Here is a 19,957-nt window from a genome sequence, read left to right as displayed (position 1 = left end):
CCGATTGAGACCTCAGGAGTGGATTATCTATACTTTCAACCCATTTTATCCCTCCTTCCTTAAAAAAAACATTTTCCAAACTCATATCTACATTACTTGTGGTTTTATCCTCCATCCAATCTAAATCTCCTACTCCTATAATTGCTTCTACAATATGTCTTAACCTATTTGCTACATAATATAGTTTTATATTTGGGAGACCCATTCCTCCCTTTTTTTGACTTAAATACCATTTATTCTTATTTACCCTCGCTTTCTTATCTCAGTTACAATATTTGTTTATAATATTTTGCCAACTTTTTATCTCTAATTCTGAAATTTTTATTGGTAACATCCGAAACACAAAATTAATCTTTGCTAAAATCTTCATTTTTATTAATGCTATTCTTCCAAACCAGGATAAATTTAATCTTTTATATTTTTCCAATTTTGCTAAAACCTATTTTTTTACCTCGTTAAATTCTCCTTTTCTAAATTATCTACATTTTTCGTAATTTTAATTCCCAAATATCTAATCTGTTCCTTAACTCTCATTTCTATTCCCTTTCGTTCCCATTCCTTTTCTTCCTTCTTAGTATAATTAAACAAAATCATCTCTGATTTGGACCAATTTATTCTTAATCCAGTAACTTCTTCAAATTCTCTCAATTGTTGTTTAATTCTATCTATTTTTCTTATTGGATTCTTAATAGTCAATAGGGTATCATCCACAAACGTATTCAATTTTATTTTTCTTACATCACCAATTCCTTCTATCTCTCCATCATCTCTTATTGCGTTCGCCAATACTTCCATAACCATTACAAACAGGTCCGGCGAGAGCGGACATCCTTGTCTTGTACCTCTGGCTAGTCGTGTCTTATCGGTGAGTCCGTCGTTACCACCACTACAGCTGTATTTTGGGAATATAACTGTTCTATTATAGTTTTAAATTAATTTCCAAATCCCATTTTATCTAGAATAATCTTTAATGCCTGCCATCTCACACAATCAAAAGCCTTAAAAATATCCAATGCCAAAATTCCTGCCTTGATCTTAGATTTTTTTATCACATGTATTGCATTTAAAACTCTTCCCACTAAACTATGCATCTGCCTCCCCGCCACAAATCCACATTGGTCTTCTCCTATATATTCAGATATAAATTTATTTAACCGTTTCGCCAAAATAGATGAAAAAAATTAGCATCTTGATTTATTAATGAAATAGGTCTATATGAGTCAGGGATAGTCAAATCTTTATCTGGTTTTGGAATTAATATTATCAATGAATGTTCCCATGATTCTGGTATCTTCTCTCCTTGTAATATAGCGTTATAAAGTTTCAATAATTTCGGAACTAAAAACCCTTTAAAGACCTTATAATATTCTGATCCTAAGCCATCTGCTCCCGGTGATTTACCCACTTTCAGATTATCGATTACATCTTCAACTTCTCTTTGAGTTATTACCTTCTCCATTAGCTCTTTATGTTCTATTTTTATTCCCTTCTTTATATACCTTTCTATATAATCCTCCAACTTCTTTTTTTGCATATCTTTACCCTTATATAATTCCTGATAAAATTTCTGAATTTTTTTTTATTTTATCCTTCATTGTATGACAAGAATTCCCTTGATTATCCTTCAATGCTCCTATCCCATTTCTCGCTTTTTCCTTTTGTGTGAGTCTGGCAAGCAATCTAGAATTTTTATTACTATTTTCGAAATATTCCCTTTTCATATAAATTATGTTTTTCTGAACCTGTTCTATATTTATATTCTCTAACTCTTTTTTCTTAGCTTGTATTTCTATTAATTTATATTTATTTTTATCCTGCCAATATTCTTCCTCCAAACTCCTAATCTCTATCTCTAACTTCTCCTGCTCTGCATACTGTTGTCTTCTTAAGTTACACATTTCTCTAATACAAATTCCTCTTGCTACGGCCTTCATGGTGTCCCAAACCACTGACCCTGCTGTTCCTCCCTTTTCATTAATCTCCCAGGACTCTGACAATTCCCTCTGAATTTTTTCAACCACTTTATTATATTTAAATATTTTTGTGTTCATTTTCCACCTATACGCTTCTTTGTAATTCTTCTTAACTGTAAATTCTAAACTTAACAATGCGTGATCTGTTACCTTTATTACCCCCATTTCCATTTTTCAAATCTTAGTTGCAAACTCTTTTGAGACAAATATATGATCTATCCTGGAGTATGTATGATGAACTGGGGAGTAATATGAGAACCCAGGCTTAGCTCCATTAAGTAAACGCCAACAATCCACATAGTCATTTTCTTTTACTAGTTTATTCATTATAGTGATATTATTTCTCTTTTCAACGTTAGTGGGGTTTGACCTGTCCCATCTATTATCCATAACCATATTAAAATCCCCAGCTAAGATAACATACCCCTCCTTGAATTCTTCTATTTCTTTAAATAATTTTATAAAAAAGTCTCTATGTCTCTCATTTGGGGCATAAACACTGACTAATGTATATACTTTACCTTCAATTTGACCTTTTATCATAAGGAATCTACCATTGTCATCCTTTTTTATAGTTTCTAATATAAATCCACTTTTTTTAAAATCAAAGTGGCCACTCCATTTTTTTTGAAGTCCCCAATGACTTTTCATAATAAACTGACCACTTTATTTTTATCTGATTTACATTATCGAACCCCTGATGTGTTTCTTGCAACATAATTATGTCAGCTCCTTCTTTATTTAGCATTTGTTCTATTCTCCTCCTTTTCACGACTGCCCCCAAACCTTTAACATTGAGTGTTGATACTTTTATTTTTTTATCCATAATCACCCTTTTGATGTCTCTTCCGATCCCTTGTGCTCTGTAACTCAAATTCACATACATAAAAACACAAACACCATAAAAAACCTCAAATCCCTTACTCCAACCCACTCCCCACCCTTCCCCCCCACCCCACCCCCACCTCTTCCCACCCCATATCCCCGCAAGTCTATCACTCAGGCCATCTACTTAAGGGGGAGGGGGGGAGGCAGTGCTTCGCCTGGCCGGCAAGGTCTCTATACTTTAACAATTCCATCAACAATTATCTCATAATGCAATTATCAGTTCTATTATATCCCAGATGCCCCAGCCTCACTTCCCTCCTGCCTGTTTCAGCCAAAGTTGCATCATCATACAGACCCAAGCTCTTCAGCAGCTCTTTACCCTGATCCAAAGAGGTTACTCTGTGCTCCCCCCCCACCATATGTAAATCTTAAAAATACAGGATAGCCCCACACATATTTTATTGCTTTTTTCACTAGTATTTCCGTTATCTGCTTGACACTGCGTCTCCAATTAAGTGTGTGCTGAGAAAGATAGTTGTAAATTTGCACTGGTTTACCCTTATATTGTAGCAGGGCCATGGATCTCAATTTCTTCATAACTTGCTCTTTCTTATAATAGTTGCCAAATTTCACCAGAATGTCTCTACTAGCTCCTTTATAATTCCCCCCCCCACTCTATGGATTCTGACCAATCACAGTCCTCTATTTCCAAATCAGGCATCATGTCTTTGAACCATTGCAGGATTAAATCTCTTAAGTTCTCTCCTGGTACTTGAATAAGATGTTTGACGCGTATTGATGAACGACGATTCTGGTCTTCTAATTGGATCAGCCTTAATTCATGGTCCTGGAATTGCACATTAGAAGTTTTTTCAAAAAGGTTCTGTCTCTTCTCCATCAAATTTGCTCCTGCCTCCAATTCTTTTATACTTTTAACGTTCTGGGCAATCTTATCAGCCAGCACTGCCATTCGCTTATCTGATCTATCTGCCTGTTGATCCATTTTCTTGAAGATACTTTCATTATTTTCTAATATAAAGCTTTTAATTTCAGCCATGGTGGCTGGCTCCTTGCCAACTGGTGCCTTGCCACCTTCTGCCATTTTAAGATCTGCCGCTGCTATCTCTGTCTCTCCCTGCACTTCTTCCGAAGCCAAGTTCTCCAGGCATGGGAGGTTATGATTACTGGGTTTTTTCCTTAACCAAAAAACTTTTGCACATTCGGTTATAATTTTTTTCTTTGTATTCGACATAGGACATAAATCTCTTTCTTAACGTCCCGGCTCCCCTCCTTGCCATGGCTATTTTTATCTCTTTGTAGTCAACACAGTCTGTCAGTCCTGCCCAGGATGCTTTTATCTCTTTGTAATTCCGGTGATTAACAGCTTATTCTTCTCTAATAAGGAGTGAGATTCACCATAAATCAAATCAACGTTCGCTGTGAAATCTCATTACAATAACAAGCAGCTTACACAGTCCCAGCATACAGACAGCTCACTTTCGATTTCCATTCTGAAGAGACTGCCCCACCAGCCAAGACCGCATCAATTTTCTCACTCCTTATCTCATTTCCACTTTCGCAAATATCAACAACACCAACAATTAGCATTCATAGTCCTTTTCCAACATATTCATTTGAGATTTATGCCCTTTTAAAGAGAGATAATTGACTTTTCCGGCATGGCCGGTTAGAACTTCACGAAACTCTTACCGGTTTCATGGCTGCCAGGCTCCGCGCCCCCCCCAGAATGAAATTTAATAGGGATTAATGCCAACTTCTACACCTAGGAAAAGGAAACCAAATGCACATTTACAAGATGGGGGATACATGACTCAGCAATACTACAAGCAAGAACCACCTTGGAATTGTTCTAGATCACAAGCTGAATATGAGCCAACAATGTGAAATGGCTGCAAAAAAAGCAAATGCTATTTTGGGCTGCTTTAATAGAATTCTTTGATGCTGCTTAAGGCGTGAGCTCAGAGCAAAGATCTTCCGACACTCAAAGCATTAATAGTGCTTCTCCCCAGTGTGAATTCTTTTATGCCCCTTAAGGTTTGTGCTCCGAGCAAAGCTCTTCCCGCATCCTAAGCATTCATAGGGCTTCTCCCCAGTGTGAATTCTTTTATGCAGCTTTAGGCTGAAGCTCTGAGCAAAGCTCTTCCCGCACTCAAAGCATTCATAGGGCTTCTCCCCAGTGTGAATTCTTTCATGCTGCTTAAGGTTTGAGCTCACAACAAAGCTCTTCCCGCACTCAAAGCATTTATAGGGCTTCTCCCCAGTGTGAATTCTTTGATGCTGCTTAAGGTTTGAGCTCTCAACAAAGCTCTTCCCGCACTCAAAGCATTTATAGGGCTTCTCCCCAGTGTGAATTTTTTGATGCTGCTTAAGTTTTGAGCTCACAACAAAGCTCTTCCCGCACTCAAAGCATTTATAGGACTTCTCCCCAGAGTGAATTCCTTGATGCAGCTTAAGGCTGCTGCTCTGAGCAAAGCTCTTCCCGCACTCAAAGCATTTATAGGGCTTCTCCCTAGTGTGAATTCTTTGATGCAGCTTAAGTTTGCTGCTCCGAGCAAAGCTCTTCCCGCACTCAAAGCATTTATAGGGCTTCTCCCCAGTGTGAATTATTTGATGAAGCTTTAGGTAACTGCTCTGAGCAAAGCTCTTCCCGCACTCAAAGCATTTATAGGGCTTCTCCCCAGTGTGAATTCTTTGATGCCTCTTAAGTTGTATACCATGAGCAAAGCTCTTCCCGCACTCAAAGCATTTATGGGGCTTCTCCCCAGTGTGAATTCCTTGATGCAGCTTAAGGCTGCTGCTCTGAGCAAAGCTCTTCCCGCACTCAAAGCATTTAAAGGGCTTCTCCCCAGTGTGAATTCTTTGATGCAGCTTAAGGTGTATGCTCTGAGCAAAGCTCTTCCCACACTCTAAGCATTTATAGGGTTTCTCCCCAGTGTGGATTCGTTGATGGCGCTTAAGGTAGCTACTCTGAGCAAAGCATTTCCCGCACTCAAAGCATTTATAGGGCTTCTCCCCAGTGTGAATTCCTTGATGCTGCTTTAGGTTTGAAATCTGAACAAAGGTCTGCCCACACTCAAAGCATTTATAGGGCTTCTCCCTAGTGTGAATTATTTGATGCAGCTTAAAGTAGCTACTCTGAGCAAAGCTCTTCCCGCACTCAAAGCATTTATAGGGCTTCTCCCCAGTGTGAATTCCTTGATGCTGCTTAAGCTGTGTGCTCCGAGCAAAGGTCTTCCCACACTCTAAGCATTTATAGGGCTTCTCCCCAGTGTGGATTCGTTGATGCCGCTTAAGGTGTGAGCTGAGAGCAAAGCATTTCCCACACTCTAAGCATTTAAAGGGCTTCTTCCCAGTGTGAATTCGTTGATGCTCCTTAAAGTGTGAGCTGAGAGCAAAGCTCTTCCCACACTCAAAGCATTTATAGGGCTTCTCCCCAGTGTGGATTCGTTGATGCCGCTTAAGGTGTGAGCTGAGAGCAAAGCATTTCCCACACTCAAAGCATTTATAGGGCTTTTCCCCAGTGTGAATTCTTTTATGCAAGTTAAGTTGTGAGTGGAAAGTGAATTGTTTTTCACACACTAGGCATTGAATGTTAGAATGAATCTTCTGAGTTTTACTCTGTTTCTTCCTTTTACGAATGTTCTTTTTACTTGGTGCTTCTAGTATTGGAGTTTCACAGACGTCTGATCCTTCGAAAGAAATAGATTCGTTTTCCCTCTTCTCTTCAGTTTCAGTTTTCCTTCTCTGGTGTGGCCCATTTTTCTTGCTCCCCCTGTGATCACCTGCAAGTATAAACACAGAAATCATCTTGAAATCTTGGAACAAAACAAATGGTTGCTGATTTGATTCACAGGATAAAAAAAAAAATCTTTGGTGAGGCAGATCCTTCTAAACGTATTAAATATCCCGATGATCAATAGAACTGAGAACTAGATTGCCATACAATGCTTTCATTTATATGGAATAGCTCATATAAAGTAGTTGAGAAAATAAATGAACAACATAAAATATGTAAAAATAAAATACACCTAAAATCTGCCATTTCCTCCTAGCTGAACATTTAACTGGGAACTGGAAAGTGGGAATTCAACCCTTATGGTTATTTTCAATGTCTAGTTATATCTTAATATAAAAAGCAAGCTGTCCAGAGCTGTCTTCTGAAAAGGCTGAACTCTCCTCTCCTCCATGGAGACCATTAAGATAATATCTGTAACATCTTCAATATTACGCAGATTCAATTATAGCAGCAAAGTAAGATGGGTTGGCAGCCATCTCTGCCACAGAGCAAGTCCATCAAGGGGCTTTTCTCAGTGTTTTGTCGGGTCTTTGGAGTCAATGATATTTGTATTCTACACTGACACAAAGAAAGAAGAGCTGAAATTCCACCTTCCAGGATCTGGCAAGAAGACAGAGAGGGAGCCTTACCCAGAGGAATCCCATTCCTTACCCAGAGAGGCCAGGATCCCACAATGCTCCTCCATGACTTCTTTGTGCAGAGTCCTCTGGCCTGGATCCAGCAGAGCCCACTCCTCCTCCGAGAAATGCACAGCCACCTCCTCAAAGGTCACCACACCCTGAAAGAAGAAGAAGAAATGATGTTCTCTTTCAGCATTATGTAGCAATCCATGAAGACAAGGATGGTGAGGTCCTCTTTCTGAATGCCAAAGCATTGTGAGTGACCTTCAAGGCCTTCCTGCCATCTTGGAGAAGAGCAAAGGCTAAAGGGGCAGGTTCTTCTAGGACCACAGAGATGTGCAGGAGACGGAGGCCCCCAGGACTCCCCTACCTGCCCAGGCTGTGCAGAAACCGCTTCCTCTCCACCACAAAGCAAAGGAGGCCCAGAAGGACCCCCCAGGATCTGTTCACTTCCCCTGCAGGTTGTTTTGCTCCCTGTGAGGAAGGCAAAGAAGGTGAGAAGGTAAGTTCACATTCTTAACTATTCCCGTTTTCATTGTTTATTTTCAGTGTTTATTTATTTATTGCATTTCTTTACCATACCATAGCTGAAGCACTTAAAAACAATATCCAAATATTTAAAACTGCGAAAACATACAATATACACATACATATAAAACTACTATAACAAGTTTTAAAACTATGACCCTAAAAAAACAGTCCCAGGCTAATTAATTACATATTGCTAATTACATATTGCTTGACCTGGCACTGGAAAGATAACAATGTCGGTGCCACGTGAACCAAATTGGGGAGATTGTTCCACAGTTGGGGGGCCACCACAGAGAAGGCCTCACTCTTGTTGTCATCCTCCGACCTTACCTCTGAGTAGGTGCCTGGAGGAGGATCTTACATTGATGGTGCTATATAAATAAATAAATAAATAAATAATAATAATAATAATAATTGTGTAAGACCGAGCCAGAGTGGGTCTGATACCCTGGAACCACGTCACTAAACAACATTTCCTTTTTGAGTATCTCCCCCAGCAAAATCAGGCTCAAGGAGAATATTAAGACAGCTCATGTACTTCAGGCGTAATAGAGGGAGGGAGACCATGGGGAAATACGTCCACGAATCCTTACCCAGTGAGGAGGGTCCTCCGTCTCCCTCCTGCAAGATCCACCTGTCCAGCGGCCTCTGTGTGGTGCCCAGTGGAGCCTTCTCTGCCTCAGGGGAATCTGTGGGTGCTCTGGCCAAAATCCCCTCGACCTGGAGCAGGAGGGAGGATCCCAGGCAGAGAAGAGGGATTAGAGAAGGAAAGAAACGGCTCAGGTCAGGGCCAAGAGCAGCATTTCCCAATCACTTTACCTTTCAGGTCTCATTGTAAAGTTGATCTACCATCCAAGACACACAGCACAGGAACATGTGTCTTTGTCAGGGGGCTAAGAGTTCAACCCTGATATCCAGCATTTTCCACTGTAAACACAGCAGTTTGGCGTCCACAAATGCTATTCCTGTTCTGTTGGGAGGACTCTGACACTTGTTGAAGAAGGATCCTCTTCTTCCCCAGAACTTCACAAACCCATTCATTTCTTCTGTGATCATAAGAACGTAAGAAGAGCACAAGCAGGACATGAGTGCAACAGCACCCTCCTGCCCACGTTCCCCAGAAAGTGGTGTACATATAATCATAGAGTTGGAAGGGGCCTACAAGGCCATAGAGTCCTTACCCCTGCTCAATGCAGGAATCCACCCTAAAGCATACCTGAAAGATGGTTGTCCAGGTGCCTCTTGAAGGCCTCCAGTGTGGGAGAGCCAACAACCTCCCTAAGTAACTGATTCCATTCTCATACAACAGTCAGGAAGTTTTTCCTGATGTCCAGACTGTTATTATTATTATTATTATTATTATTTATTTATTTATATAGCACCATCAATGTACATGGTGCTGTACAGAGTAAAACAGTAAATAGCAAGACTCTGCCGCATGGGCTTACAATCTAATAAAATCATAGTAAAACAAAAAGGAGGGGAAGATAATGCAAACAGGCACAGGGTAGGGTAAACAGGCACAGGGTAGGGTAAAACTAACACAGTCTGGCTTCCTGTAACTTGAGCCCATTAGTCCGTGTCCTGCACTCTGGGAGGATTGAGAAGAGATCCAGGCCATCCTCTTCGTGACAACCTTTTAAATATTTAAAGAGTGCTATCATGTCTCCTCCAAATCTTCTCTACTCCAGGCTAAACTGTTGGGGGAAATAAGTATTGTTGTACAAATTCCTCCATGCACATAAACGCAAGCGTGAGTTTTGAATCTTTAACGCAGTTTATTTAGAGAAGTCTTTCAAAACAAAACAACCAGGCTTGTAGCAGCAAATTATAACAAAGCAATTGTCTCACCATAAATCAAAGCAAGCATAACAGCTTTACGGTTCTTCTTGGCAAAAGTTGGCTTTGCATCAAAACAGCATACTCCTTTCTCTGGCAGCTGCAGCAGCTTACACCACACCCTCAAGCCTCCACCGGCTGACTGCATATTGCTGTGAAAGAGCGAGCCTTTTACTCCCTTCACTAAGTCACCAAGAGGTGTGCTGAGCTTACAAGTCTTTGCCAATAATCTGCCTTAATTACTGTTAAGGTTAACATGAAAACCTGACATAAACATGCCCAATTCTTTCAATCTCTCCTCATAGAGCTTTGTCTCCAGACCCCTGATCATCCTCGTGACCCTCCTTTCAACACGCTCCAGCTTGTCTGCATCCTTCTTGAAGTGTGGTGCCCAGAACTGGATGCAATACTCAAGATGTGGCGTAACCAGTGCTGAATAGAGGAGAACCAGTTCTTCACACATTTTGGAAGCTATACCTCTATTAATGCATCCCAGAATAGTATTTGCTTTTTTTGCAGCCACATCACACTTCCAGGGTATTAGCTATCCCACCCAATTTTGTGTCATCGGTCAATTTGATAAGCGTTCCCTGCACCTCCTCAACTAATTGAGGAGTAAGTAATCTCTGAAATTTGCTCCTGATTAGGCTGCTTTTCAAGTCCTAAAACGTGTAGCAACCATACTCACGGCCTGTATGCTCCCTTAAAGTGGACCGAGTGGACTAATATGATGCTTAAAACATAGTTAATACAAATCTAATAATACTTACTACATATAAGGATGAAAATATATATCAAAACAATGTCAAGAAATGACAGGAAAGGAATGCAATAGAGCTGTACTTTAAAATAGAAGAACAGGATTACAACCAAGGCCTCCACTTACACTCTTCCTTGAGTCCTTGTGGTTGTAATGTCCTTAAGGTGAAAATCCAGAATATTTCCCTCCTTCATAGTCGATGGTCTACTCTTGTCCCATATCCTCCAATCCTTTCAATAATCCAGAATCTCAGGTCTTTGTCATCATGGCCCATATCAAGAAAATGCTTGACCAGACGTGGCTGAAGTCTTTTGCAGCGAATGCAGCTTTTGCGATTCACGCCATCAAGAGTCCATGTAATTTATTGAACATTGGTATGAACACAAGAACCATGAGAACCCGCATCTGTGAGCACAAAAGCTGCATTCGCTCCAAAAGTTTAAGTTTTCTTAAACTTACTTTGTTTACAGGAGGGAGGATCCCAGACAGAGAAGGGGGAGGTGGGAAGGAAAGAAATGGGTCAGGTCAGGGCCGAGGGCAGCATTTCCCAATCGGTTTGGCTTTCAGGTCTCATTGTAAAGTTGATCTACCATCCAAGCCACACAGCACAGGAACTTGTGTCTTTGTCAGGAAGCTGAGAATTCAGCCCTGGCATAAGAACTCTCAGAACCTTTCTATATTATCTTTGCAAAATCAGAGTGGGGTACAGCAGGGATCAATCGGGGCCCAGTGCTCTTCAACATTTTTATTAATGATTTGGACGAGGAGGTGCAGGGAACGCTGATCAAATTTGCAGATGACACCTAATTGGGTGGGTTAGCTAATACCCTGAAAGACAGAAACAAACTTCAAAGTGATCTTGATAGGCTGGAGTGCTGGGCTGAAAACAACAGAATGAAATGTAATAGGGATAAATGCCAAGTTCTACATTTAGCAAATAGAAACCAAAGGCACAGTTACAAGATGGGGGATACTTGGCTCAGCAATAGTACAAACGAGAAGGATCTTGGAATTGTTGTAGATCGCAAGCTGAATATGAGCCAACAGTGCGATATGGCTGCAAGAAAGGCAAATGCTATTTTGGGCTGCATTAATAGAAGTATCGCTTCCAAATCACGTGAGGTACTGGTTCCTCTCTATTCGGCCCTGGTTAGGCCTCATCTAGAGTATTGCGTCCAGTTCTGGGCTCCACAATTCAAGAAGGACGCAGACAAGCTGGAGCGTGTTCAGAGTAAGGCAACCAGGATGATCAGGGGTCTGGAAACAAAGCCCTATGAAGAGAGACTGAAAGAACTGGGCATGTTTAGTCTGGAGAAGAGAAGATTGAGGGGAGACATGATAGCACTCTTCAAATATTTAAAAGGTTGTCACACAGAGGAGGGCCAGGATCTCTTCTCGATCCTCCCAGAGTGCAGGACATGGAATAACGGGCTCAAGTTAAAGGAAGCCAGATTCCAGCTGGACATCAGGAAAAACTTCCTGACTGTTAGAGCAGTACGACAATGGAATCAGTTGCCTGGTGAGGTTGTGGGCTCTCCCACACTAGAGGCCTTCAAGAGGCAGCTGGACAACGATATGTCAGGGATGCTTTAGGGTGGATTCCTGCATTGAGCAGGGGGTTGGACTCGTTGGCCTTGTAGGCCCCTTCCAACTCTGCTATTCTATGATTTTATGATTCTATAAGCAAAGTGCTAGAACACCAGCCAGAAGGAAAGACAGAACCTCCTAGACATTCCCTGATATCCAGCATTTTCCACTGTAAACACGGGAGGTTGGTGTCTACAAATGGTATTACTCTTCTGTTGGGAGGACTCTGACACCAGTTGAGGAAGGATCCCCTCCTTCCCCAGAACTTCACAAACCCATTCACTTCTCCTGTCGTCATGAGAAACTAAGAAGAGCCATTCTGGATCAGAACAAGGGTCCATCTAGTCCAGCATTCTCTCCCCACAGTGGGCCATCACCTGGAGGTAGGATATAGCCATCAGGACTAGTAGCCATTCAACGTCTTCTCCTCCAGGGTTTTGTCTAACCCCCATTTTAAACCATCTAAATTGGTGGCCATCACTACATCCTCTGGTAGGGAACTGCATATTTTAACCATCCAGTGTTAGCTTAACTATCCTCCAATGAGGGCCTGCTCTACACATGAAGAGCAACTATACTTGGGGGTTGGACCATTGGAAATTGGGGCATCCCTTCCTTAAAGGACATGTAAAATAACGTTGAGATAAGTAGTAAGAACACAGTCCCTATTAGTTATCAAGATGAAATGCTCTCACCTGGTCTTTGTCCTCTGCCAGACTCAGGAGGAAGCCTTCTGCCAGGGCCACCGCCTGGGAACTGGTCTCCGCTCCACATTCTCTGACCCAGCTCACCATCTCCCGGGGCAGGACAGCCAGGAACTTCTCCAGGACCACCAGGTCCAGCATCTGAGCTTTCGTGTGCTTTTCTGGCTTCAGCCACTGGCAGCAAAGGTGGTGGAGACGGCTGCAAACCCCTCGGGGCCCCATGGCCTCCTGGTAGCAGAAGTCCCTGAAGGGCTGAAGCTCCACGTCTGAGCAGGTGTTGCTCCCAGGCTGGTCCTGCTCCACTCTTCCTTCCCAGGGCTCTGCACGGCTCCCTTCCCGGATGTTGCAGGAGACGTTTTCTGGTTCAGGGCCTGCAAAGCTTTGCTCTTCCATCTTCACGCTCTTCTCCATCTCTGCTCCCACCAGGACTTGAAACAGTCTCCTGCCTTGGCTGCCAATTTCTCCTTTGAGGCAGGGACTGCGCTGTAGGAATTAAAACGGAGCTTGTGAAGGAGGCACACAAGGTAGACCTGGGTTAAAGTTCCCAACCCAGCTGCCCCCCTCCCACCGGATCCCAGTGAAACACTGGAACTGGAGCCAGTTCACCTGAAAATAACCACAATTCACCAAGGCGTCAGGCAATTTATTAAATCAGAGTAAGGCCCTGAGCGTATTAACAATTAACAGGAGACACAGGGGAGGGTGTGTGGGGGAAAACAGTCTAAAAGTTACAATGAAACTAAAAGGCCGCAGCAGAAATTAAACAACTTTAAAAGAGCAATAAAAGCCACATCACGGCAAGCCGTTGATTCAGAGCCACCCAAAGAGAGACAAGAAATTCTGGCTACCTAATACCTGATGGCACGGGGGTCCCTTTGCCACCCTTCTGGACCCCAAGCAGAATGACCCTTCCCCAAATGAACAGAGACCAAAAACGGGAAACTAAGTAACTGATCCCCAGAGCTAAGCAGGTGGGGTGGCCTGGCTCCACCAATCCACAAACAAGAAGCTCCCCAGGGCTCCCGGTGAGGAGAGAAGGTTCCCACCTTCAGCTGCACAGATCAACAACCCTGTGGAACGGCCTTGGGCTACCGGCTGCCTTGATAAAACCTGGTAACGGAGCCAGATGGCTGCTTGACTGATCATTCTGCCAAAGGACGACCGAACAACGCCCCCCCCCCCCCCCGGCCAGCTACAATGCCCATGTGCCTTCCCCAATAATTTGATTCTTGTAAACACCAGCCTGGCAAGGTAGACCACAAATCCAAGTTTCAGAGCTGGTATTTCGAAGGTGTGTCGAGGAACCCGGGAAAGGTGGGTCTCCGCTAAGTGGGATAGCTGAGTGGTGGTCAAAGACTCTAAGACGTAGTGGTGGTCAAAGACTCTTAAGACGTAGGAGGTTGTGGGCTCTGCCACAGTAGAGGCCTTCAAGAGGCAGCTGGACAACCATCTGTCAGTAATGCTTTAGGGTGGATTCCTGCATTGAGCAGGGGGTTGGACTCGATGGCCTTGTAGGCCCCTTCTAACTCTACTATTCTATGATTCTCCTTTTTTTGAAGGTTTATTACGAGCAGCGCTTAGCACTGCAAGGTGGAAGCCCTCAGAGGACCAAGGAACTGCCCACTATTTTCAGGAAATGCTAACATACTTACAGGATCAGTCCCCTTAGAAACAAGGCAGAACCTCTCCATAGAATACACCAATCATAAAACAGCAACAGGTAAGCTTCTCAGCCAGTTATAAGCAAGGATTTTACACATGTGCAGAGTGCAATCTTTTGAAGGACAGAAAAACAATACATCAATGATTACTGAGAATCTTGTACCGCAGGGCTCAGTCCTGGGCCCAGTGCTCTTCAACATTTTTATTAATGATTTCGATGAGGAGGTGCAGGGAACGCTTATCAGATTTGCAGATGACACAGAATTGGGTGGGATAGCTAATACCCTGGAAGACAGAAACAAACTTCAAAGTGATCTGGATAGGCTGGAGTGCTGGGCTGAGAACAACAGGATGAAATTTAATAGGGAAAAATGCCAAGTTCTACATTTAGGAAATAGAAACCAAAGGCACAGTTACAAGATGGGGGATACTTGGCTCAGCAATACTACAAACGAGAAGGATCTTGGAATTGTTGTAGATCGCAAGCTGAATATGAGCCAACAGTGCGATATGGCTGCAAGAAAGGCAAATGCTATTTTGGGCTGCATTAGGAGAAGTATAGCTTCCAGATCACGTGAGGTAGTGGTTCCTCTCTATTCGGCTGTGGTTAGGCCTCATCTAGAGTATTGCATCCAGTTCTGGGCTCCACAATTCAAGGAGGACGCAGACAAGCTGGAGCGTGTTCAGAGGAGGGCAACCAGGATGATCAGGGGTCTGGAAACAAAGCCCTATGGAGAGACACTGAAAGAACTGGGCATGTTTAGCATGGAGAAGATTGAGGGGAGACATGATAGCACTCTTCAAATACTTAAAAGGTTGTCACACAGAGGAGGGACAGGATCTCTTCTCTATCCTCCCAAAGGGCAGTACACGGAATAACAGGCTCAAGTTACAGGAAGCCAGATTCCGGCTGGACATCAGGAAAAACTTCCTGACTGTTAGAGCAGTACGACAATGGAATCAGTTACCTAGGGAGGTTGTGGGCTCTCCCACACTAGAGGCCTTCAAGAGGCAGCTGGACAACGATCTGTCAGGGATGCTTTAGGGTGGATTTCTGCATTGAACAGGGGGTTGGACTCGATGGCCTTGTAGGCCCCTTCTAACTCTGCTATTCTATGATTCTATCTGTTCATTTCACAGTTAGCTGTTTCTACCACGACACCCTCTAACATTCCTGCACGTAGCTCCTGCACCTTTAACTGTTGTGATGAAGAGGGGATTTTACCAGGTTCCCCATATATACAAATGACACCTGCTGGAATTCCCTTTTCTATGCAACTGTTAAAGATACAGGAGCCCTGTCCTCCTTTTCAAAACGTCACCCTAGTTTATAAGGCAAGTAAATGCAAAAGGACGTCACATACGGAAGCAAAACGTGAAACACGCAATGACTGGAAAGAAATACATGTGTACACTCTGCCAAACACACTGCAGTTTAACTCCTCCTAAGGCGTGTCAGAAAACAATGTGGAAAGAGTGCCAGGCCCAACTAGCAGGAGTTGAATTGCTATTGAGCTCTACTTAAATTTCCACCAGTCCAAAGTGAAAAGAGCATTCCATCATGTTAAGGCCGAAATAGAGGGTGGGTCATTCTGATGTTCATAAAATGGAAAATGTTTCACTAATCTTTCTGAAACAGAGACCTGCCAGAAAGAAATGCTGGTTTTACATACCCTGCACGTTTCAAGAAGATTGGTGAAATATTGAGGGCAGGATGGCAGACCAAAGTGGGAAAAGCCTCTCTGCTTCAAACTGACACAGATCTTCTGGGTGGCGATGATTTTTTTTGCTCACTGAAAGCTTTGAATTGGGACCCTTACCCTTCAAACCAGTGGTGGGATCTTGTCCCCCTGACCTTCTAGTTTTTGGAATGGCTTTTCTTTTTTAAAATTAGCTTCCGTTGATTTTTAATTAATACATTTCTTTGCCCCATTAAAGTGAATGGAAGGCCCAATACAGCAGGAGCATGCTCAGTAGAGTTGCTCTCCCCCTCCCTCCTGTCTCAAATAGATTGGAATGTTGGAAATATGATTTGTCGCCTGGCTCATCTAGGAGTCATTTCCTTCTGCAGTTGAGCCAAGGCCCTGTCTGGACCCTCTCCTTCCCCACACTGCTGTGGAGGCCAGGGAGGGAGAGAGAAACTATCTGCCTTGCTTGGAGGGAAGCCTTTCCCTGGCCTCCAAGGAAAAAGAAAACCTGGCTAACTCAGGTAGGGGTTTGATTGACTTTGTTGTGTGTCTGTGATTGTGAAGAGGGAGGGTGTGTGTGTGTGTGTGCTTGAAGTGCTGGTGCATCCTTCTTAATTCAATGTAAAGAATAAATGGCAAACTTTCCTTTGGGGTGGCAGTTCCTCACCCAAGCCTCTTATAAAGTTTAAAATTTATAAGGAATATTGAGTTGAGACTAGGAATGATAGGAGGTTAACCCTGGCCTATCTGCCATGAGTTTAAGCTTCTTCAGGTAGTGTGTGTTTCTTTTAAAGGTGCTGAACTACATTTTAAGCTTTCTTTTATAGATTTGTGTGTGTGTGTGTGTGTGTGTATTTTGAATTTGAACACAGATATAGGTCTCTTAAAAAAATATCTGGTGTGAAGGAAGGTGAATGGTTTTGGTTGTACAAAGAAAATATTTTCCTTTCTCTGTGTACCTGCTTCTTATAAGCTAAATCTGCTGCTTTATGTTTGTATGAAAGGAAAACATTTTCTAAAATGTACATCCATGAATCTTATACCCAAAACATTACTTCACACCAGAGAAATGGTTAAGGGATCTAGTTTTTGCTACAACCCGGCACCCTCAAGTTGCTGTAGATTTAGATTCACAGAATCATAGAATTCAATGCCCCTCAGTAGTTCCAGTAGTCCAGGGCATGTAGTCCTCTTCATCCTCCTCTTCATTTTATCCTCACAATGATCCTGTAAGTTAGTGTAGGCTGAAGGAAAGCCTGGAAGAAAAACAAAGATGGCAAGGACCTAACAGAAACAGAAGAGATCAAGAAAAGGTGGCAAGAATATACGGAAGATCTGTATAGGAAGGATAATAATATCGGGGATAGCTCAGATGGTGTGGTCAGTGAGTTAGAGCCAGACACCCTGAAGAGTGAGGTTGAATGGGCCTTAAGAGCATTGCTAATAACAAGGCATCAGGACAGGATGGTATCCCAGCTGAACTGTTTAAAATATTGCAAGATGATGCTGTCAAGGTGATGCATGCCATATGCCAGCAAATTTGGAAAACACAAGAATGGCCATCAGACTGGAAAAAATCAACTTATATCCCCATACCAAAAAAGGAAACACTAAAGAATGTTCCAACTATAGTACAGTGGCACTTATTTCACATGCCAGCAAGGTAATGCTCAAGATCCTGCAAAGTAGACTCCAGCAATTCATGGAGCGAGAATTGCCAGATGTACAAGCTGGGTTTAGAAAAGGCAGAGGAACTAGAGACCAAATTGCCAATATCCGCTGGATAATGGAAAAAGCCAGGGAGTTCCAGAAAAACATCTATTTCTGTTTTATTGACTATTCTAAAGCCGTTGACTGTGTGGATCATAACAAACTGTGGCAAGTTCTTGGTGGTATGGGGATACCAAGTCATCTTGTCTGCCTCCTGAGGAATCTGTATAACGAACAAGTAGCAACGGTAAGAACAGACCACGGAACAACGGACTGGTTTAAGATTGGGAAAGGAGTACGGCAGGGCTGTATACTCTCACCTTACCTATTCAACTTGTATGCAGAACACATCATGCGACGTGCTGGGCTTGACGAATCCAAGGCTGGAGTTAAAATCGCAGGAAGCAACATTAACAATCTCAGATATGCAGATGACACCACTTTGATGGCTGAAAGTGAGGAGGAGCTGAAGAGCCTTATGACGAAGGTGAAAGAAGAAAGCGCAAAAGCTGGGTTGCAGTTAAACCTAAAAAAAAAACAAGATTATGGCAACCAGCTTGAGAAAACGTGGAGGCAGTGACAGACTTTGTATTTCTGGGCACAAAGATGACTGCAGACGCTGACTGCAGCCAGGAAATCAGAAGACGTTTACTTCTTGGGAGGAGAGCAATGACAAATCTTGATAAAATAGTTAAGAGCAGAGACACCACACTGAAAACAAAGGTCCGCATAGTTAAAGCAATGGTATTCCCCGTAGTAACCTATGGCTGCGAGAGCTGGACCATAAGGAAAGCTGAGCGAAGGAAGATAGATGCTTTTGAACTGGGGTGTTGGAGGAAAATTCTGAGAGTGCCTTGGACTGCAAGAAGATCAAACCAGTCCATACTCCAGGAAATAAAGCCAGACTGCTCACTTGAGGGAATGGTATTAAAGGCAAAACTGAAGTCCTTTGGCCACATAATGAGAAGACAGGATACCCTGGAGAAGAGGCTGATGCTAGGGGAAGTGGAAGGCAAAAGGAAGACCAAGGGCAAGATGGATGGATGATATTCTGGAGGTGACAGACTTGACCTTGGGGGAGCTAGGGGTGGCGACGGCCGACAGAAAGCTCTGGTGTGGGCTGGTCCATGAAGTCACAAAGAGTCGGAAACGACTGAACAAATAAACAACCGCCCCATAGCCTGGGTGTATTATTTATTACATTGATAAACCACCCCATAGCCAAAGTTCTGCAGTAAATATCTAAATGTATTGTTAACTACGATCTCCAGTTATTGACATAGCAAGAAAATACGAGCAAGGAAGCAACATTTGGTGATGCCTTTCATTTTAAGTTACGTGATATGTGGGTTATCAAGCAGTTATATGAAAAATGCTAGATACTCTGTGATCCTTGCTTTAAGTGGATTCTTTAATGTCAATATAGTAAAAATTAAAAATTTTAGCGTGGTTTTTAAAATAATTACACTATAGTGTCATAATTTAAATTTTTAAAATAGTGTAACTTGGGAAATTATTTTAAACATATTTTTTTCTCCCCTGTGTCGGTTCTTTGATGTCTACTCAAGGTCCCACTACAGCTGAAGCTTTCCCCACATCCCATACATTTATATGGCTTCTTTCCTGTGTGGTCATCCGTTACACAAAGCCATGAATTCAATAAATAAAAAAACCTACAGTTTACAAAACAACATTAAAGGCTCTACAGTTTTCAACCAAACTCCAAAAAGCAGGGAAATTGGGAATTAAGGATCACAACCCTTTAACGCCACATCCTTCCTAAGGAGGCAGAAAGTGCCAGGGAAATTCTCATTCTCCCAAAGCAGTTCTACATCTCCAACAAATAGTGTCCCTTCTGTTATCAATCGTGCTGCTCTATGCGAGATGCATGTGAGAAAAAAATATTGCGCAGCCCCAGTATTTGATAAGGATATAGAACAGCGTTCCCTATCCTGCTGTCCTGGCTTTCCTGTCCATGGGACATGCTGACTTGCAATGATGGGAGTTGTAGTCCAACACCTTTGGAGGGCACCAGGTTGAGGAAGGGCTGCTCTAAACAAAACAAAGAGAAGTAGGTGGCCCTAAGTTGTTCGTCATCCGTTTTCCACAAGCCCACCGTCACCTCTGCATATCCTATTCTCCATCCTGTCCTCATGGTTTATATCTGCTTTGGGAGAATGAGAATTTCACTGGCACTTTCTGCCTCCTTAGGGAGGATGTGGTGTTAAAGGCTTGCGA

General features: G+C 42.6%; 1 protein-coding gene across 1 annotated transcript in view; it reads right to left on the bottom strand.

The window, feature by feature from the left end:
• LOC134395747 (uncharacterized) overlaps positions 1-19,957 on the bottom strand; it is a gene marked incomplete at its 5' end in the record, with an annotated part of 275,440 nt that overhangs the window by 90,851 nt on the left and 164,632 nt on the right. Inside the window, 1 exon segment of the mRNA XM_063121910.1 lies at positions 5,040-6,376. Within this exon segment, the coding sequence (XP_062977980.1) occupies positions 5,040-6,376 (1,337 nt within the window).

The sequence above is a fragment of the Elgaria multicarinata genome, chromosome 3 (genome assembly GCF_023053635.1).
Source record: "Elgaria multicarinata webbii isolate HBS135686 ecotype San Diego chromosome 3, rElgMul1.1.pri, whole genome shotgun sequence".
In the NCBI taxonomy this organism is placed as follows: domain Eukaryota; kingdom Metazoa; phylum Chordata; class Lepidosauria; order Squamata; family Anguidae; genus Elgaria; species Elgaria multicarinata.
Note: the sequence above shows the minus strand (reverse complement) of the source record. Positions and strands in the feature narration are given on the sequence as shown.